This window comes from Anoplopoma fimbria, chromosome 1 (assembly GCF_027596085.1).
Source record: "Anoplopoma fimbria isolate UVic2021 breed Golden Eagle Sablefish chromosome 1, Afim_UVic_2022, whole genome shotgun sequence".
Classification (NCBI taxonomy): domain Eukaryota; kingdom Metazoa; phylum Chordata; class Actinopteri; order Perciformes; family Anoplopomatidae; genus Anoplopoma; species Anoplopoma fimbria.
Window position 1 is genome coordinate 6,852,163 of NC_072449.1, and position 21,282 is coordinate 6,873,444.

Here is a 21,282-nt window from a genome sequence, read left to right on the forward strand (position 1 = left end):
TCAATAAATTGGAAATTCAGACAGTATTGTTCTGTCCAAAAATACATAACATAAAAACAAGTTTAATTAAAATGACTGTAGTTTGATTAGATGGACTGATTTTCCTGTAGATCATTATTCAAAAGGTGAGAACCGAGGTGGGGTGGTTGATGACCCACTGTTTTTCACAAAAAATTAAAGTAAATGTATTATATACCATAGGAGGTGATATGTTTAGTTAACTGTATATTCAGTATATTCCCGTTATCCTCGTATCATCAGGTCCTAGACAATGACGGATAGTCAGCAGATCTCTGACTATGAAATGACTCATCAGCAGATACAGATGCAGTGTTTCAAGCACTTTCAGATCAGTTGCATCTAAATTGTCCATTATGAAGATTTCTATTGATGTATTAAGTTGAGGAGGAGTTGTGGTTAAAAGGAGCCTCAGAATTATCACCAAGGAAACATGCAGAGCAGTGATGTCGCCGGGTTCATTAGCATCATATTGATGGAAATGAAGAGTTTGTGTGCATGCATCTGTATCTGTCTTGAGACCTGCTGCATAAGACCATATTCAAATAAAACAGCACTTTGACTACCTCTTAATATTCTTAACATTTAGCATAACTTTAAAGCAAATAACTAGATGTTGAGATCATAACACCTGGCATCCCTGCAACCACTCAGAGCGACACACACACACACACACACACACACACCTTGACATTGTCTCTCCTAGAGCATCTCTACAGGTGGGGAAACAGGGGAAATGTTCCTCTCCGGAAGATTTCCTGTGTGGCATATCCCAGTTTGATGTGGCAAACCCCGGGGCCTCCCTGCTCCTCTATCTCCACAGGAAGGCGTTATGCAGCAGCTCCAGCTGCTAAGCTTTGTTATGATCTCCACCCATTTTAAAATGCCACCCACAATCCACAGGCAGGAAGGGTAGGATAGGCAGGTAGGGGTCTCCTCGGCAGGTGGTGTTAGAGCAGGGCGGAGAGTTTGTGACTGGTACTGAGTGAAAGGGCACAGAACGTGATGACTGGTGCACGATGAGGGGGAACAGAGACGAAATAATAAGAATACCAACGCAGACATCAACAAAATGTCAATTTAGCAGCTTGTTATGACGTTGAAGGTCTGTTTTATTCAGAGGCCTCACTGCGCTAGAACAGCTTTGACTTAATATATTACTCTACAGATTTCTGTAGGGAGTCAGTATGAAATGAATTACTTTGATCTGAAACACTTTGTCCAATATAAGACGACTATCTAACAGGTACGAGCCAGAGACAAATGCTGATTTTCAACATTTTTCCCAGAGTATTTTGATTTAAAATCACACTACACATATAAAAACAGAGACATGTGTCAGTGGGCTCTAAACAGAAAGTGGAAGTCATCCTGACTAGAACTCCTTTTATTGACTATCAACAGATACTTTATCTAGTTTCTTTGCACCCCATCTAGTGGTTGTTTATCCACAATGCAATGTCACAGCAAATAATATATCTGTAGTACCTGAATTAAAATTGTTTCCATTTGTTCTTATATTTCTGTAGACATTTAAGGTTAATAACATTCAATCAAGGGGTTGGTGTATGGTCATTAGTTTCTGTGCATTTTCTTTTTGCATTTTTTTTCTCAAGCACATAGTAGAAGATAATACAAAAGTCCATTAAAAGAAGTTCAATTTAAAAACATCTCTAGTGTAAAAGAAAGAATACAAACCTGAATATAACCTTCATTAAGACTGATTACTACAAAGAAAACTTTAATAGCTTTGGAGGAACTTTTTAAACTTTTTCCACCAGGGGGCATGTTCGGTCAGCATTAAAACCACTAGAAGGATTAACCTGAGTGGTGCTGACTTGACATCATTACATTACATTACATTACAGTCATTTAGCAGACGCTTTTATCCAAAGCGACTTACAGGAAGTGTATTCAACATAGGTATTCAAGAGAACTACTAGTCACCAGAAGTCATAAGTGCATCTCCTTTCTTAAACAAGCATCTTAAAGCATAAACCAGAGCAAAAGTATAGTGCAGAGGCAAATTACTACGAATACAATAATTGCAACAGACTAATACGAATATAATAAGTGCTACAAACTACTACGAATAGGATAAGTGCAGTAAACAAATACAAATTCAATAAGTGCAGCGAACTGATACGAATACAGTAAGTGCAACAACTAATACGAATGCAATAAGTGCTACGAGGAAGGCTCATCATAAAGTTAGATCTAATAGAGACTGTTACTCTTCCAAAACTGACAAAAAATATATATTTTTCTTTTTTCAATAAAGATTTTAAATATTTGAACTACATGGCTATGTTAATAATATGATTGAATGTTAACAAAACATTTTAAATCAGACATATCAACATAAATATCAGAGTAACTGAATATATTATTAATGAACTTAAAGATGAACTGTTTACTGACAGAATACAGACAGTGGAATGATAATAATACTTTTTTAAACTTAGCATAAATCGACTTGAAAAAGCAGTGTACAACATTGTTTTAAGGGAGCAGCAGTTATATAACAGTCCATGTCCTCAAAAAGAGTCTGGTTTAGATTGACAGAGCACATAGACAGATATGACAAACTATAAATGATCCTGCAGCTTTCTGCGCTCATAGACACAAAACTTCAGAAAGTTACATCATACAGGAAACTTGAAATTAGTCCCGGGTCTTGCGTCATGGTCCACTTGGCAGCTGTGCTCTGCTTCCTTCAGTGGAGTCTTTGTGTCCAACATTTCCTCAGCGCAGAGTCGAGGTCATAACAGTTTGTGACAGAATGGCATGATAACAACCAACAAAGACAGATGTATAAGATATTTCATCTAGAAAACTGTTAGAAACATCTTGTCTTTTGGAAACTTTTAATGATAAGAAATCTTTTTTTATCCCTAAAGGTTGATATATATATTTTTTTCTTATGAGAATGCTTCAAACTGTCTCCTTGACACCGGATGAGACTCTAACTTTAGAATCAGTAAACAACAATATTGCAGCCCATCTGGAAAGTATATTAGAGAGGAAACCAAACACTGATCCATCTAGAGATAAGCAGAACGAGAGGTATTTAGAAACCCCCTAAATAACAGGCTGCCATAATCCTGTTAGTCTTTTTGTTTGAACAACTAACACGGATGGTAAAACAGAAGTCACTGACCTTTTTTTTACACCCCACGTATACATCCTTCCTCTTCTACTGTATTCACCTCAACAACAAAGCAGCCGCATGAACAACTAGTTTGATTTGGTTGCTTTCCATTTCTTACAAATGGTACCTTGTAACTTGATACAACAAACACTTTCAATTTATACAAATAATGATAATCCTATTTGTACAATTGTTAGTATTCTGTCAACCATATACGTTGTCATTGAAATTCAAATGGAAATGAGAAGAAAACCAGTTTGCATAAACCTTATTTATCAGTTATCTTTTCAGCAACACTAAGATAGAGAGAACCACGGTTGATGAAGAGACTGGTGCTGAGGTTGGTGTAGCGATGTCCAGATGTTGAGTGGGCCTCTATCCTGAAATAGCAATTAATAGCTGCAGTTGTGTGAGAGCTGCTGCTCCCTCTGAGGTCTGTTAATCCTGCTCTGAGTTCACGACTTTACTTGATTTCATTAAAAGCAATCTTCTGACTGTCTTAATTGGTGGTGAACTTCTTGTGTCATTTAATGTTGTCATTCGTCTCCTTTGAGATTATGCACTTTTACGAAGTTAGTGCCATTCTTATCATATTAATATACATCTTTTTTTATTTTTAAATGTCCTGCCCCGACGAGCATCTTTTCGTACCACTGTTATGCCTTGGACCTTCCAGGCCTTTACTCAAGGGAAACCAAGACAGGATTGCTATTTTAAGATGGAATGTGTGGATTAGAAAGATTTGACCAGACTTGTTTGACGCTACCAGAAGTTACCGAGGAATTTCAGTGTAAACTGTTGATCCAGAGGCTTCTTCAGGACGACAAACACCCCATGAGGGGAGGAAAAGGGCTGCAGGCCTGCTCTTGTGTCAAACTTTTCAAATTCTAATTCTTGAGTGGGTTCACTGTCCTCAAAATGTGATGAATGTAATATTTGAAATAGAAAAAGAGAGTTATGGAGGTAAGATTTTTATTGCCTCAAACTTTCATAGAACTTTCTGGTTGCCTGCCCCAACAAGTCACAAATAAAAATAGAAGCCACTCATTAGTCGGCACAGAAGGGCAATTTGCAGAGGGCTGCAAAAAAGTTTAAGGGATTTAGAGATGGATGGAATTCCTCTGGTTGGAAAATAGTCTTAGTTTATACTCTATGTACTGCAGAGTGATCACTTATCAATCAAATACGTTGCTCTGTCCTTCTATAGGGGATAGGATTGGGGCAAATTTATCATTGATTTCTGTAGATTCTTTACACAAATTACACAGTAAAAAAGGTATAGTTATGACTATTGTTTAACTTTGATATGATAATGCAGACATCAATATCAATCTGCTTTGTGTGACTAAACACTTTTAGTCGAGACACAGCAGTCCATCCTTCCACCACCCTGCAATCAGCAGCTGAGTTGGACAGACGTGGCACTGTGGAGGTGGGGGCAGGGCTGGAGATCTGATGAGAAGCAGGAATACCACTAAGTGAAGCCTTTTAAAGTTCTGGAAGTTTCCATTGGAAGTTGGACATTAACAATATGTAAAGAAATTGAATGTGAATTTTTTGGTAACATTTGCAAACAATGTGCTCATTCACTGATGTCTTGCCTGCTGAGATTTCAGAAGAGTTGTGCTACAAAGAGGCCTCATGCACCCAAATTAACAACAACTGCAAAATCACTGCTTACGTAACACATATTTTCATGTTTAAGAATAATTTGAACATCATCAGTTCAAAGTAAAACACATCTTTTACATATGATGAAACCAGTGTTGGAGATTGAGTCAGCAAGTAGCATTAGAACTTTAAGATTGAGGAGTAGTTCTGGTTACAAGCAGCTAAGACTGACCCAGAAACAGATCACTGTCTGCAGATGCAGGAAGGAATGTTTCAAAACTGAGCCCAGACCAGTGCTGAAGAGTTATCCTCATTCAACCCCTCTCATTCCAGCCTATGGTTTGGAAGGGGGACGTCCCAGCTCCAAGCTTCCCAAGGAAACACACACACCCTCATTTGAATATCCCATTCCCACTTCTAGAAAGTTCTCTCTCAGGGTATAAAGAGCAGGAGAGCGTCTTACAGCCACATTACCTACAGGACACCACTCAGAAGAGAGACACCTGCAAATCTGTGCCAGGTAAGGATTAAAAGAGCGTCTTTATTTTCAGGGAGGAATGCAGAGGGTGAATGGAGTGCTTTGTTACACGATTCAGAGTTACTTTGCAGCTTTTTTTGTATTTTAACCCGTTCTCTTTAAATCTCTTCTATCCCTCTGGCTGTTTGAACTGCACACAGAGTATTGTAGTTTATCTGTTGTGAAAAAAGAATCAATCTTTTGTCCACAACTTATCCCAGCATGATAAAGATTTTTGCCTCTTCTATGTCACTCATTTTCGCTCTATTTAATTTGCATTGAGTGCAATCAGATGAAGGGAACTCAATATGCACCCAATCTGGCTTTTTGACTCAAATCTATCACTTTTTTTTTGATGAGGAGAGGTTCAAAAATGTCCTGTAAAAATGAGTGCTGCTCATTTGTGGCACAACAGACTGAATGATTTTTTTCTAGGTCCCAAACAGACAATGAAAAACATCTACAATATCTGATTGTGATGGAGGGATGACTAACTATAATAACTTAAATGTTTTTAGTATAAAGATTGAAAACTAGCATAAAAATGGATAATAAAAAATGCAACACAAAGTATGCCTCCATCAGAGCCTGTATAATGTTTCACTGCCTGCTCTTTGGAGATTATTACATACACTTCTTGTCTTTCAGAATGAAAATCGCAGACATCAAAAGATCTCAAGGTATCCAAACATGATGAAAAGTAATTTCTGCTCGATACCAAACATACAAATTCAGAGATGCAGACAAAACCCTAACTCAGAATGGTGGATGAGGATCAGAAACGTGTTAAGAGATGGCCCTGCAGGGCGGGTTAATTTCAGCCCTTTGCACTTGATCCTTTGTTTGATAGCTGTAGGACGAGTTAGATCTTGCTTGCAGGCACACACCCTTGTCTCTGAGACAAAAGATGGCTGCTTCAAAGAAGAATTAAAAGTATCCTGACTTCCTCCAGCTTAAGATGAAGTCATTAAAGTTGTCCAAGTGCAGACGTGCAACAGTTAACATCAAAAACAATAAGAGCAGAGAACAGAGAGGCATCATATTTCAGTGTCGAGTCAGAGCTTCAGTCTGAGCAGAAGGCAGCTCCAGCTGTACAGCAGAGCCTCAGCAGCTGCCGACGTGGCGAGGAACATGTCTGCCTGAAACTGGAGGCGTTCCCAAGTTTCTGTGTGGGCTGAGCCAATCCTGCCCTGCCACTAACAGCTCCACAAACATAGTCTGCGTCCTGCTATTTGGTTTCTTATATATAATATCTTATGAAATCAAAGCTCTTCTCAATATTCGGACATATGCCTTCAATCTCAAACTCAATACACATTATTAAGATTTTAGGAAACCAGCCCAGGTTAAGAGATGTTTAAACATACTTTACCCTTTTGTTTCTTTTTGCACAGGCTGCTACAGCTGCATTTGGAGACAGACAGGATGTGGATGACAAACGTCGTAGCTCTTTGTCTGCTGGCCCTCTTGGCCTCTGCAGAGGAAAAGAAGTTGAGCAGCCACGCCACCATGCTGGCTGACAACAGCGCCAATCTGGCCTTCAGGTCTGACATCATTACTGTGATTACAATTTAGTGTATATTATAAAGATGCACTTGGTTTTGGTGAAGCATTCTTTGTTTTTTTTCTGTTAGAAACACAAGCAAATAATCTTTTTTTATGTGATTTTTGATTCAGTCTGTACCACAACATGGCAAAGGACAAAGCCACAGAGAACATCCTCATCTCTCCTGTGGTGGTGGCCTCCTCTCTGGGCGTTGTGGCTCTCGGTGGAAAGGCCTCCACCGCCTCCCAGGTCAAAACCGTCCTCAGTGCTGACAAACTGAAGGATGAGCATCTGCACGCAGGCCTGTCCGAGCTGCTCTCTGAGGTACGTAGAACAAAATGAAATACTGTATGTGAGACCTCATACTCAGCTTAAAACTTGACTTATAGTTATTTTTATATAATGCTCATTTGTCACCGTTTTTGCATTGACCCTTCCCAGGTGAGCGACCCCAAGACACGCAACACTACCTGGAAGATCAACAACCGCCTGTACGGCCCCAGCTCCGTCTCCTTTGTTGATGATTTTGTGAAAAAAAGCAAGAAGCACTACAACTACGACCATTCAAAAATAAACTTCCGGGACAAGCGGAGCGCAGTGAACTCCATCAACGAGTGGGCGGCAAAGTCCACAGATGGCAAGCTCCCGGAGATCACCAAGGATGTGCAGAACCCAGACGGAGCCATGATTGTCAACGCTATGCTCTTCAAGCGTGAGTATAAATAGTGTCTTTCATTCATAACAGAAACACATGGAGATGTCTGAGGATTGTGCAGATTTGTAACCGAGTGTTTTTTTTTCCCCACAGCTCACTGGGATGAGACATTCAACGATAAACTGGTTGACAACCGTGGTTTCCTGGTTACCCGCTCATTCACCGTCGGAGTTCCCATGATGCATCGTACAGGTGAGTTTCTCCCTCGTCTCTACTGCTGTTCATGTCTCCATTCTGCTCCCGCCAACAAGAATGCAAACAAGACAAGGTAACTGATTTGTGTGCTCTTCCCAGGTCTGTATGACTTCCACGATGACAAGGAGAACCGGATCTTTGTGCTGAACATGCCTCTGGGCCAGAAGCAGGCCTCTATGATCATCATCATGCCCCACTTCCTGGCGCCCCTGCACCACCTGGAGAAACTCCTGACCAGGAAGCAGGTGGACACCTGGATCAGCAAGATGGAAAACAAGGCCGTGGCCATTTCCCTTCCCAAAATTGCGTTGGAAGTCAGCCACAACCTGCAGGTAAATTGTGGGAATTTGATGGTGAAACAATATAGAATTCAAGTATATTAGACATTTTAGAGTCAACCAACAGCCTTTTAATATGTCGCCGTCTTTTCTAGAAACACCTGGCTGAGCTGGGCCTGACCGAGGCTGTGGACAAATCAAAAGCGGACTTTTCCAACATCTCCGGGAAGAAGGACCTCTACCTGTCTAACGTCTTCCACGCGTCGGCCCTGGAGCTGGACGTGAAGGGAAACCCGTTCGACACCAGCATCTACGGCTCCGGCAAGCTGACAAACCCCAAACTTTTCTACGTAGATCACCCCTTTATCTTCCTGGTGAAGGACAACAAGACCAACTCCATCCTGTACATCGGCCGAGTGGTTAGACCGAATGGAGACAAGATTCGCGACGAGCTGTAATGTTAGTGTTGTGAATTAGGATGGGTAGCTTTTGATAATTGTTAAAAACGATGGCAGGATACTGTGTGTGTTTTTTTTGGTATGACTGTTACTTCATGAGCACATTCCAATGAGCAAACTGTGGACTGGAGTACCTGAGCTGACTCTGTCAGGGCACACTTAACTCTCCCAGGGAACAATTCTGTATGACCTTTAGGCCTCAGCCTTAAGACCCCTTGCGTTGAATTATGCTCTCAATTCCAAATATTTGCCTCATTTAAGATCTCCATAAACAAATGGCAGACAACGCGCTTATATTAAGTAAGTTTTCTTGACACCCTGTCTTTGTCTCTATTGCTTCGGCTATGATCCATGTGCGCTTTCTTTTGTCATCTTTAATGTTTAAAGAAAAAAAAAGAAGATCTTTGCACAAACTCCTTCCCTTCATGGACACAGTTTTTTTTATTTTTGCCTCCAGTCTGCACTGAACTGTTCCCCTGCACGAGCTGAGTTCATAGAGGAACACTGGCAACAGTCTGGTGCTTCATTCATGTTCGCTTGCCAACCACGTTGTGCCATTTTGTCACTGTATTCCACAAAGAAGCTGTTGGATTTGTGTGTTACGTAATAATGTGTTGATTTTTTTCAATAAATAATAACAAAGAGGATCTTTGTGTGTGTGTGTGTATTCTTTTTGCTGCACATCATGTCTGAATACCATCCACACTGAGTTTATACAGTCTTCTGCAGCGTTGAACAGAGGAATGTGTAATCGCTGGAGTTAGCTCCGCAAAGGAAAAGGACAACAATCTTTCCAGTCGGCTGGAGGTCAAACAATCCTCCCAGGTCTGGAATGTGGGGGTTATTGCTAATCTGCCGTAGACATCTATCCAGAGATTTTCATGGTTCACTTCCCCCAGCACAACTGGCCTATATAATAAAAATAAAACCAGCAGGATCTTTTTTTGGGACAGCCCAGAAGAGAAGCAGCCTCTGGAGTGCAGGGTTCTCATGGTGAGTGGGAATCTACTACAATTCTAGCACATCAAAATAAAATGTTCAGCTGCATGGCAACAGTAGGTTGAAGGAAAAAAATCAAACTTCATACAGCCTGAGCATTATCATAAGGCTTTTCATGTATTATCGCTATCATCGCAAATTAAAAAAAACCCAAATAATGAAAGTCTTCTCTTTTGCAAAATGATGCAACCCCTTTGAGAAATAAATGCCTTCTGGGTTTCTATGTAAGAGCTGCAGCGCCACCCTGTGGTTGCAAAGAGGAAAAGGACTGGTTTACACTGTAAGGAAGGACAACAGATGAAGGTGTTACAAATTAATTATTTAATTACTTAATGACGTCTTATTTACATACACATATACTTTGCATTGCAGTAATAATACACGAGACAAATTACAACATAGAAATTACACAATATACATGTTTCTGATTGACTCTGCTGTTGTTTTTTGCACACCAAGCATGAATTCAGCTGCTCCTATAATCAACATTAAGATGATGAGATGCAGGGGATTATTTCCAAATGTTATATAAAAAAAAAAGGTTTGAATGAGAACCTGGCTGACTTCATATTTTGGGTTTAGGTTAAATCAATACTTCAACAAATACACTTCTATCAAATAATGCATTTCAATATCTATTTAGTTTCTTATGTGCGCTCAAGTATTCCCTTTAGCCTACATGGTAAAAAAAAGAAGAAGAAATGCATTTAATGCTTCTTAGAGTTGATCTTAATTTGAAGTGGGTGCACAGCTCTCAGACACATCATGCATTTGTGAGGGACACTTTAAGCGTACCATAGTACAACATTAATATAGTGCAACTTCAGCTGTAACACTTCCAGTTGTGTTTAACATTGTACAAACCGTTTGCTCTCTTTAAAACAAATGGATTTGTGTACAAGAGTTACTTTGACATTACAAAGGGACATTTAATTTAGAGGGCATTTTGGTTGAAGTAATAAATATGCTTTGTGTGAGCATCAGCGCAGAGATCACGCTCTCATATTGACACCCTAAAGAGAGGTTATAAACCTGTAATGATGGAAAAGAGACACGATTTTAGGTTTTTGAAATCTTAAAAAGATTGCCTAACAAAAAAAATGGAAGAAATGCATTACTGAGCACTTTGGAAACAGGATGTTTCACTAAAAAGACCTTACAACTGTATTACCTTTAACAGAAAATCATCATGTTGATTACTTTTTTTTGCATTGTCATGACCCTCAAAGTGTTTTCACCCTTTTATTTGTGTAAATAAAAAGGTGACGGATCCAGAAAAAAATTAATTTGTAGGAATGGGATCGAATGGACATGACCAACTCTTCCTTGTAATTCTGATATAGATAGAGTTGAACTAAAAGTTGAACTAAAAGTGGCAAATGTCTTTTTCTTCCTTTTGTTATTATATACAATAGCAGCTTTTTCCCCCCGACTTCAGAGGGATAGTAACAATTAATATTCAGCCATAGCTAAGTAACATCCTCGACCCCACGACTCTATCATGAGCTTGCAACTAAAAACAGATATTTATACCAGGAAAATATAACATCTCATTTTGAAATAGGCGTTTTGGGGTGGGGGGCGTTCAATCTTCCGGTGGGTGAACCTCTGGTTGCCCTGAAATAGGTGACCACTCAGTGGCCGGCGGGCACAGAGAGGAGTGAATGAGTGCATCCTTCATTAAGGAGCAGTGCACCTTACCCTGCGCTGCTGGCAGCAAGTACGTAGGCAGGTAATGCGACAACTCTCATTACATTAGCACTGTCGTGTTCTGCTGCGCTGGCTGCAGGCAGATTAGCCAGTTGATTGGACAATCCTCTTAAACAAGTCTGCATTAAGCCACAGTGAGAGGCTGGGTGGTGCTCTCTGTCCTCTGCCTACCCCCAGCTCTTTGTCTCTAGTCATTCTCTGAATGTGTCCTCCTCTCCTTTCCTTCTCCTCTGGTTTTGCTTCTTTCATTTCTTTCCTTTTCGTCCTTCTCATTCACATCTTTTTGTCCACCTGCCTGTTGGCCTTGCGAAAAAGGGTCTTGATCTCCTCTGTTACCATTTCCTGCCAGTTGTCCCTAGTAGATGCAGAGGGTGGAGTTCAGACCAATATTGTATTTTCACAATGACATTTGTTTTTAAGCAGAGCACCGGGAGTCAAATGCGTAAAAACACCATGCAAGCATGCCACAAAGCAGAAAAAAGCACGACAAGTGCCACCGAAAACACAGTGGCACTTGTAACGCAGTAAAACAAGTGAGTTGATTATGAAAACGAGCCAGCCACAATTAAAGTGAAAGAATTAAACAAAGAGAGCTTTCCCCAATCTGCTTAAGAAGATGTAGAAGGTGATAAGATCAAGAGATTAATGAGACTAGTAGATCACAGATGCGGTAATCAACGAGAGGGGTCAGACTCAGAGGTTGCATTTGGTCCATCGAACTTTGACAGCCACAGTCACATTTCCACAACACAACACCAGCTGGCATGCAGGACTCTACCTTCTCTACCCATGTTTGGACTAAGAAGGTCAAGCCTTTTTCTCAGCTTTCTTTCTCCTGTACGCAGCTATGTCCTCAGGGTTCAGCCCGTGATTGTCTACCCTGAAGTAACATTCAGATAGTTGTTGATTTGCATGAGTCGAAAGCGTTTCAGTTGCAGGTGGCGGTTAAATGTTGATAATACAAATTAAAGGTAACATCTGTAAATTGAACTTTGAGAAAATGTGATAAGTTCTGGTCCAACATAATCACTACATATGAATTTTTACACATTTAGTTATTCATTTAGGATTCATTCATAAAAGCTCTTACCCTGGTTTGATCTCCGGCGGTTTTGGCAAAGGCTTCGTAAAGTCTGTTTTCCCTACAAGCCAGTATGTCTCTTCAATACCTTTACCCTGAAAAAAAACAAAAAAACAAGGCATTGAAAGATTGTCTCTTCTAAGATATCTGTCTCAATACCAAATACTGAGGTTAAAGGATTGCAGACGTTACCTTCAGCTCTGTCTTGCCTCTGACCTCTATTTCGTAACCCTCATTAAGAGAATGGAGGATCTTCACAGTGCTCATATTTACATGGATTCTATAAGCTGATGGACAAAGAGAAGAGACAGAGGCATTAGACCCAGAAAGCAACATAACAAAATGTGGTGGGTTTGTTTACAGCAAACTCACGCAGCCCAGTGGATTCCATACGAGAGGCAGTGTTGACGGTGTCTCCGAAAAGGCAGTACCGAGGCATAGTCAGACCTACTACACCAGCGACGCAGGGCCCTGAAAATACATCAAAAACAATAAAGAATTGATCTGATGTATGAGGACTGCATCAGACACAGTTATCCATCAGTTGTGTATACTTTAGTGTGTTGTAGCTGTGCACAAGTGTAAACAAGACCAAGCCAAGGCCAGAGTTTTGTCTAGTTTAAAGGTTCACTATACAATATGTATAGTAATGTCTACCTGAGCAGAGCATGAGGTCCCTCTCCCCTATGTGTGTGTTGTAATCTGAGTTTCTCTGTGTTTTGTTGACAAAGCTGGCCCAACCAAGCGTGCTTTTAGCGCATGTTAGCGCAGCCCACTAGTTAGCTAACAGTCACCGCTTTGCACGCCGTTCATTCGACGGTTACAGCTCGTAAAGGTCGTTGAAGAAGCGTGTAATCGACCCTATGGTTCCCTCTTCAGCTTAGCACTGTTGCTGTGTTTGCACTGTTAGCAAAGTTAGCTTCTAGCCGCAGGCTCAGCCGTCGCCATGTTGAGAGCGGTGTGGATGCAATGGATAGGCCTATGCTCTGAATTTCATAGTGAGCACAAGATGGATTCAACAGTATGACTCTGAATGGAGTGAGACTGAAAACATTACAAAGTACAACTTAATACAGAATATTCGGCAATGTTGTTATGTCCCATGTATGTTGGTTCCTGTTCAACTTAGTCTACTTAGTGTTGTCACCAAGCCCGCAGAAAGAGCGCCAGGCTTTGAAGTCAATTTTACATAGCGGTCAGAACGTGGAAATACAACTTTGGGGTTCATCAGGTGATGCCAATTGGGCCCAAAAATACTTTTTTCCCGTAGACTTTTTATATTGGGAAAGAGACGACTCTAATATTTATTAGGGAAATTAACTTCCCATTAGAAACACATGAGAACATTTGTAAGCTGCCCTCATATTCACATTGGCGGAAAATACAGATAACGACTTTTGTACCGTCTCACCTGAATGGATTCCTATGCGTATCCTGACCGGCACGTCTGGCATGTGCCGCATATGGAAGGTTCCTACTGAGCTGAGGATGTTCAGAGACATGTTGGCAATCTCCGCAGCATGCTTGTTGCCGTTTCTCTTCGGCAGACCTGATGCTACCATATATGCATCACCAATGGTCTCCACCTAGATAACGTCAACATATCTGTTCAGTTACGGGCACGTCAGTGTGTGTCTACGGGTACTGGTTGTGTACCGTAGACACATCCTGCTGTCTAAATTCAGCATCATCTTAAAAAAGTATGCATGTTCTCTGACCTTGTAGACATCGTGGTTGCTGAGCACGGCGTCAAACAGAGAGTAGAGGTCATTGAGGAGGTCGACCACCTCGATGGGATCGCTAAGCGAGGAGATGGTGGTGAAACCTACAATGTCGCTGAAGTAGATTGTCACATGGTCAAAGTACTCCGGCTCCACAGTGGCACCGGTCTTCAGAGCCTCAGCCACAGAACTGAAGACGGGCAGAAACGTGACAAGAACCACATAAGGCATTTCCTTAAGATAAATGCATCTAAATGATTGTCTTATGTGTGTATGTGTGTACAAACTCACGGTGGTAGCATCTCTGACAGCAGTTTTTCTGTTCTCTGTTTTTCCACCTCCAGCTCCTCTGTTCTCTCTCTGATGAGGTCCTCCAGGTTGGAGCTGTACTGCTCCAGCATCCTCAGCATGGAGTCGATGATGTTCGTCTTCTTACCCTTGTTGATTAACTTGAACTGCTCAAACGAATAAACAGAGAATCTTGTTCAACCATTAAGTGGTTTATTTGAGTGGGATAACAATTGTAGGGTTGGAGACACAAAAGGCAACGTGTCCTCAAAAGTGTACCCTGTCAAAGATCTCTTGAAATGTTGGTCTGCGGTCAGGCATTTCGCTCCAGCACTGCTTCATCAGCTGGATACACTCCAGAGGAGCCTGGTCCGGAGCCACAGTGGGACGGCACATCGGAGGAGGCTTCTTCACCTTACGGATGATTTCTGGTGAGCGGACGGAGAAGATCGGACGATCAAGTTTCAAATCAAAATGTAGTAAATATCAGGGACATGTTCTTGAGATCTACATCTGTGTCTGCTTCTCTTCATCTACAGCTCCTCTCCCTGGAGGGAAACATACCCGCGGGCAGTAGACCCAGCATGCAGTACGGCGGCCCTCTGACCACCACCTCTTGGAGGATGATAGAAAAGCTGTACACGTCGCCCTTGGAGGTGCCTTTACGTGAGTTTGCAAGGTCCCTTAAGAACTCTGGAGCTGTCCAAAATAATTCTGAGTGAAAGTTGAGAAAAGAAAGGTTGGCAACATACCAGTTACTACTAACTGTAATAAATGCATGGCTTTGCATAAGTTAAAACTTTAACATTATCTTTACACCAGACTTTAGTCAAGCTATTGAAATAACATTTCTTAGTACAATCAACACTTGAAATAATGAAGGCACGAACAAATGACAAAGTAGTAGAAAATGTAAACCATACTTTGTTCTTTTTTTTACAAAATGTACCAAAACACAGGCAACGAGGAAGATCTTGGGTAGATAATACATGTGAGAGTAAATATGATTTATTTTTAAAACATACCCTCTAAACTAAAAAGAAGCTTGTTTACGAGTTATTTATCTATAGGTGGAACCATACATTGCCATGTTGTATGTTGAATAGTCATGAATAGTAATGAGATGTTTTTTTTCCAGAGCAGAAGGTACCTTCAGGTGGAGGTTCTTCTATAGCAGCTTTCTGAGACTCCAGCAGCTCATTGAAGCCATAGTCAGTAATCTTGAGGACAAAACGCCCGTCTACCACACAGTTACAAGATTTTAGTCTGCCGTGGGGGAAATCTCTGTGGTGAAGGTATTTCATGCCCTGGAAGCACAATATGTTCAACAGTGGAGTTAATTCTACAGGAAATATCAACAAGCCAACGGGGATATTAGCCACAGCCAGTGGATGATTATAATATCGTGCATATCAGCGTTTACCTTGATTAAGTCAAGCAAAAGCGAGGACTTGAACATCCAGTCTAATTTGACGTCCTCGTTCCTCAGCAGGTCCTGCAGGCTGCCCCGCGAGCAGTGCTCCGTCACCACTGCAAACATGGAGCAGTCCAAAAAGAAGCCGAGGAACGGATTCACATTCTCGTTTCTCAGGTCCTTCATCTGAGAAAGCAGATAAACACGTTGATGGAATGATGGAGGGAAATAAGGTCTGTTTAGATAATCATAATACCATATTAGCTTTTTTTTTTTTTTAGCTTTGAACAATGTATTTTCACAGGTCAAGACATGTTGCTCTACCTTTGTGAAAATCTTGGTGGTGCTCTGCTTCACTTCTTTGAACTGTCCATCTTCAAATTTCTTCAGCCACACCCAGTCGCCCTGGAAGAGAAGCCGTGTTGATACAGTGGGATCAAACCTTTGTTTTGAGTATTGTTGTCCACACACAATTTTGGGACATTTTATTTCCCTAAAGAGGTATTAAACTATTATAGATCATGTGTTTATTTTACTTCTAGCAACCATTTTGCGGCTGCCTGTTCATCCATCTAACCAAAATGTTTATGTGAGTAACTGGGAGGAATTGTTGTGATTCCTGATTAAAAACTGACCTTACAGAAAACTTGGGTATGTTCGTAAAAGTCAATCAAGTATTTTTTGAATTGGGACAAAAAGTTTTGGACCATACAAGCTCAACAGACATTGGAGAGTACAAAGACATGCATAAAATCTTACTTTAACTTTATCTAAACCCCTCAACAAAATGTCCAACCGGACCTTAAACCCCCCAAAAACTTTAAAAACAACCATGCAAATTGCACATTAAAACCAACTTTGTGAATAAATGTTTCAAAACTTTGTGGAAGATATGAGAAGAAAATGTGTTGCATTTGTTGAATATGTACCAATAAAGTTAAGGGCCCAGACATGTGCTTCACAAGGTCACCCTCTCCTGCTTGCTTACATTCTTCCTGCATTTTCAAATATTGCAAACAGACGCAGGCCGAAGCATCAGGTGCAGTGACTCATTCTGTGTTACGTACCTCGTACACCGCTACATTGGTGGTCTCATGAGTTGCAGTCTGCATGCTGTTCACAGAGTGTGAGCGTTCTGCAGATTTCTCCTCTAGAGCGCTCTTGGACTCGCTCAGATCCTCTAAAGTGATTTTCTGTGGGACGACAAACAGCAGGGGAAGATTTGATAGAAATGAGGTTCATACAAACATTTTACTTTGTAAATGTGCACAATTTCTTATATTCTGAACTAACATTCAATATGTTATTTCCTTGGATATAACACATTGAATGTTAGTTCAGAATGCGGAAAAGACATGAACAACATATTTATGTGCAAAAGGTTTTTGGTGTTGATGGTTGAGAGACAGTGATGCTGCTTACCTTTTTGCTAAGCTGAGGATTGATAAAAGTGAGATCCTCTAAGGTCAGGAGGATCCGATTGGGACCTTTGATCAGCTGGATTTGTTGGAGTCTCCTCCTGCCAATGAGATTTAGACAAAGATAAGGAAATCAGTTCAACCAATGGCAGTGGGTTTCCTAAAACTATCCCGGAGATCATTTTTGAGAACTACTTCTTGTCTCCGCTTAAAGTCAGGTGTGTAGATATTGAATGACAGTCAGGATATCAGTAATCAAGTCTGTTTTACTGGAAAATACATTCATATGATTTAAATAATATTGTTTAAAGTACTTTGAAAGTAAAGACTACTTTATTGCTTTCTTTTCTTCGATGATGTCTGTGCTGAGTCATGCTTTGGGGGACATCTTTCTCAATCTTCGTCACTCATTCTCATCCATTATGGTGCTCATCACACCATTCAGTGTGTGAATGCATCTCCTTTGTTACAAAAATCCCTCTACTTGAACTTTGTGGGAAAAACAGAGGAGTAAAGTATTTGAGAGAAACACAAGGTTTAATTTGTTTGACTTAGAAGAGAACTGTACCTGACATAAAGACTTATAACAAGCCCTCCTAGAGCCAGACTGAAGATGACAGCAAACACCACTATGATGTAGGTGACCTCCACACCTGAGGATGACAACAGGTAACGTGATGTTGTGGGGAAAGGTATGGGGGTCAGCCATAAAACTGTGAGGACTTGAAGAAATGCATACATATCCATATTCACAGATATATTCACAGTGGAGGGAAGCCCCTTACCTCCCGTGCAGACGGCAGTCTTGTCAAACCAGCAGCTGGAGTCGGACGGCGGAGGAAATCCTCCCGGAAACTGAATGGACCTGCCAGCAAAACGAAGCGCTCCGGACGTCAGGTCCACCATGTAGGTCTTGTACAGTTTGCTCCCCCTGTTGTCGTAGTCCAGGACAACATAGCTGGTCTTAACGTCCCCGCCGGTGTCCACCTTAACCTTATGGTTGAAGCCGATGAACGTTGTGTTCTTTGTGAAGTACGCCAGGTTAGAGCCTGACAGCCGCTTGCCTCCTCTCCTGGCATTGTGGATGGACTTGGCCAGCAGGTAGATGCCGTTATAGATGGTGCCAAACAGTGGGTTAACCTGCAAGAGGCACAGGAAAAAAACATGAAGTTCACCCTTTGTTTCCTATTTTCACTACTTTAAATCATCCTCTCTAGATATGCTGAGCAACACATTACCCCAAAGGTAAGTTTCTGTTATCTACAGGGCCTATAATGTTCATAGGCATTATATAATGCACAAAATAATAGGCAAAGTTTGTTTTTTGAACATTTGGATAAACTATTTGTGGTTTTTTGTTTGTTGTGGAGCTGTGGTGGAGGGATGCAACAGAATAAGTGAATACTCTTAATGACTGTACATGAATTTTGTTACACCGGACATTGGAGTCACAGCAGGAAGCGATCACTTCACAATTACTGCAACCAATAACTTCTTTCAATGTACGTGTGAGTTTAAAGAAGGCCTTGGTTTTCTACCTGCTCTGGCTCCACGGCCAGCGTTATTTCCTCGTTCCTCTGGGCCGAAGCGAACGCCTCGGTGAAGGACAAAGGCTCAGAGGCTATAGTGATGGTGAGCACAGCATCATAGGCCTCCCTCAGCCTGCTGTTGTTTTGCAGAGGGAAGTAGGAGACGTTGGTGTAGGGCACGCTGTAGTGGAGGGTGTCGTAGGGAACAAACACATACTTCCCAGAAGTCAGGCCCATTTTCTGTGCCTTGAGAAGAAAAGTGGCCTGCTGCTCCCCTCCAAACAGGACGGAGTGCATGCACATGATGATGACTGGGACAAACAAGGGGAAAAAAGGTTGAACTCAGCATCATAATGATTTAGTGAGTCCAACTGTCAGTAGGTGACAGTTGGACAAATGCAGCATTGTACACAAATTTACTGATCGTAATGTTCTCCAAAAGTCAACAGCAGACTTGTACTTTATTTTAGTTCTTTGATACATGGACAAATAATTCTGAGGTGACTAAACATAACTGTCCATCACGCTGTCACAAAGTCTTATTTTATCTGTTTCTATAAATTAAGTTCAGTTGAATGTCTGAAACTTTACCACTGATAACTGAAAAGTCAAATCGATCTGTAATTAAACATCTCTCAAAAATGCATATAAATATAACCTATTATTGATTAAAACAAACAAATGAAGTTGCTGCCCCAGTTCAAATTAACAACAAGGTGAAATCTGCAATGTCAAAATGGCTTCCTGGTGGATGGATAAGCCTGCTGAAATGGATGTGTAGAGGATGTTTGAGCTGATGATTTGATATTGTGCAATGCTGCAAGTTGTTCACCTGTGATGTAATGTTTCCCATATGTTATATCATCTATTTCTACAACAAAAAAAAAAAAAAAATACTACTTATAATTATTGATTCATTAAACCTCTTATGGTATCACTTTAATGTATAATAATCTTATATTTCATTACTGACAGTGTCAGCACAGACTCACCCCTGATCTCTCCTGCAGCCTGGATCTTCCTCAGTGTGCTCTCCACATCCGTCTCATTCAAACCAATAGATGTGACCAGACGGACGGGAAGCCCTTTATTCCTGAGAGCCAGAGCCACTCTCCCTGCAGTGTCCTTCCAAATATCCTCATTGGACGAGATCACCACAACGCTGGCCCACCTGAAGTGTTTCAACACGGTGAAGAGCACATCCGTGGGAAGCGGCACGGTCCTGGCGAAAGTCGGGTATCCTATGACCCGGTCCAGCTCGTAGTTGACACATCCATGGGAGAAGATGGCCTTGTCCCAGTTCTTGGCCAGCAGAGAGGCCGCCACACAGTACCCCGGGTTGGTGGGACCCACAAACGCATCTGCCATCTTCTCATAGTAGATGAACGCAGTGAGGGCTGTGGAGGTTTCGCAAGGCTCCTGCAGGACGATGAAGTCCATTGTCAGGCCCAGATCCAGATTTAAGTCCCCGTTTATCCTGTTCACAGCCAGTCTGGCAGCAGCAGCAGGGAGGGTCTTGTAGTACACAGGGTCGCAGTTCCAAGGGCCCAGGACCCCCACTTTGAATATCAAACAGTGGACACAGCAAGGGAACGTCAATACTCCGATGAGGACCCATATCAGAGAGTTATAAAAGGGCAGTGTGGTTAAAGTTGGTCTGCTTTTAATTATGGGCATACATGGATGGTTGGACTCCCATAGCGCCCCTCTGAAATGCGGATGAATATGTTGCATTGTCCTCCACAGGGTGTCCAAGATAGTGAAACTTTGTGTTCACTATTGAACTAACAATTAGACCAGTGACACCTGCAAAACGGGTATGAATAAAACAATTTTTTATTTTTTTTATTTTAAATAAATGACTTTTATGAGAATTGAAACGAATGAAATACTTGCCGTTTTGCAGGTGCCATCCGGACAGCTTCAGGTTTCGAGGAGACAATCTCACAGGTGTCCTCTGGTTCTCTGTATCCACATAAAACGTCACCTGATCATACCCCCCCTGCCCTCCCCCTCCCCCCCCAAAAACCCAAAAACCCCAACAAAATTCCCTATTCACCCCGACGACCCACGGTGTCGCTCCGCTGAAGACACAGCCAAGTCATTGTGTTTGGGATTATGGGCTGACAGTGACAGGCAGGGAGCTCGTGCGCTGCGTCCTTCGGGTTTGGAGACAACTTCAGCACCCTGGAGAGCTACTTACGTCCCGCAGTCAGCGCCTCTGAAGACTCCTGTTTGCTTTTCCACCAACACTTTTGTTTACAGGATGCATTGTCTGGAGAAGGAACGAAAGAAAATCACATCTGTCCTAATGTATCTTTAAAAAAAATAAAAATAAATATGGTTAAAAATGAAAAAGCAAACCGGTCCAAAAAAAATGAGCAACCTTCCTCCAAAAAAATGGTGATATTTGAAGTTGGAAAAGTGTTTTTGTATTATGAATATAGGAGGCTAGTGTCAGCATCAGGCCCATTCAATCAAATCCCTCCAAAGTGACCCGGGTCCAAAACGTAGGTGTTACCGTCTAATCCATTTTCAGTGAGGCACAATGTAAGAGGATTGACAGAAGGCCTTAGTCTACTCTAAAAGCCTCTGCTGGAGAGGCTACAAGACCTCTCACACATCAGTTATGC

The 21,282-nt window shown here is 41.4% G+C and overlaps 2 protein-coding genes across 3 annotated transcripts; one reads left to right on the plus strand and one right to left on the minus strand.

Moving 5' to 3' along the window:
* The first annotated feature begins 5,227 nt into the window (after nt 1-5,227).
* serpinh1b (serpin peptidase inhibitor, clade H (heat shock protein 47), member 1b) lies at nt 5,228-9,136 on the plus strand. 2 transcript variants are annotated; one of them, XM_054598413.1, is made up of 8 exons: nt 5,242-5,300; nt 5,946-5,977; nt 6,692-6,841; nt 6,975-7,167; nt 7,285-7,555; nt 7,652-7,750; nt 7,853-8,085; nt 8,187-9,136. In XM_054598413.1, the coding sequence occupies exons 3-8, from the start codon at nt 6,723-6,725 to the stop codon at nt 8,487-8,489; spliced, it is 1,218 nt and encodes a 405-aa protein (XP_054454388.1). In that variant the 5' UTR covers nt 5,242-5,300; nt 5,946-5,977; nt 6,692-6,722; the 3' UTR covers nt 8,490-9,136. The 2 variants fall into 2 exon arrangements, with proteins under 2 accessions (XP_054454379.1, XP_054454388.1); XM_054598404.1 differs by lacking the exon at nt 5,946-5,977 and having other exon boundaries at nt 5,228-5,300.
* Nucleotides 9,137-11,471: 2,335 nt separating this feature from the next.
* Nucleotides 11,472-20,383, minus strand: gucy2f (guanylate cyclase 2F, retinal). The gene is made up of 18 exons (XM_054599117.1): nt 19,642-20,383; nt 18,659-18,960; nt 17,906-18,260; nt 17,689-17,773; nt 17,125-17,221; nt 16,770-16,895; nt 16,027-16,107; nt 15,712-15,888; nt 15,439-15,595; nt 14,853-15,002; nt 14,568-14,716; nt 14,292-14,455; nt 13,998-14,190; nt 13,691-13,865; nt 12,652-12,750; nt 12,472-12,566; nt 12,289-12,374; nt 11,472-11,553 (listed from the first exon to the last, which is right to left on the minus strand). Exons 1-18 carry the CDS (start codon nt 20,381-20,383, stop codon nt 11,472-11,474), a joined length of 3,315 nt encoding a protein of 1,104 aa, XP_054455092.1.
* Between the last annotated feature and the right edge of the window lie 899 nt (nt 20,384-21,282).

Coding starts and splice junctions, on each gene's coding strand:
- serpinh1b (XM_054598404.1), top strand. CDS start 6,723: ATGTGGATGACAAACGTCGTAGCTCTTTGTCTGCTGGCCCTCTTGGCC. Junction 7,556..7,651: donor CAACGCTATGCTCTTCAAGC/GTGAGTATAAAT, acceptor TTTTCCCCACAG/CTCACTGGGATGAGACATTC. Junction 7,751..7,852: donor TCCCATGATGCATCGTACAG/GTGAGTTTCTCC, acceptor TGCTCTTCCCAG/GTCTGTATGACTTCCACGAT.
- gucy2f (XM_054599117.1), bottom strand. CDS start 20,383: ATGCAACATATTCATCCGCATTTCAGAGGGGCGCTATGGGAGTCCAAC. Junction 15,596..15,711: donor TTTTGCTTGACTTAATCAAG/GTAAACGCTGAT, acceptor TTGTGCTTCCAG/GGCATGAAATACCTTCACCA. Junction 14,191..14,291: donor CTGTCAGAGATGCTACCACC/GTGAGTTTGTAC, acceptor GCCCGTCTTCAG/TTCTGTGGCTGAGGCTCTGA.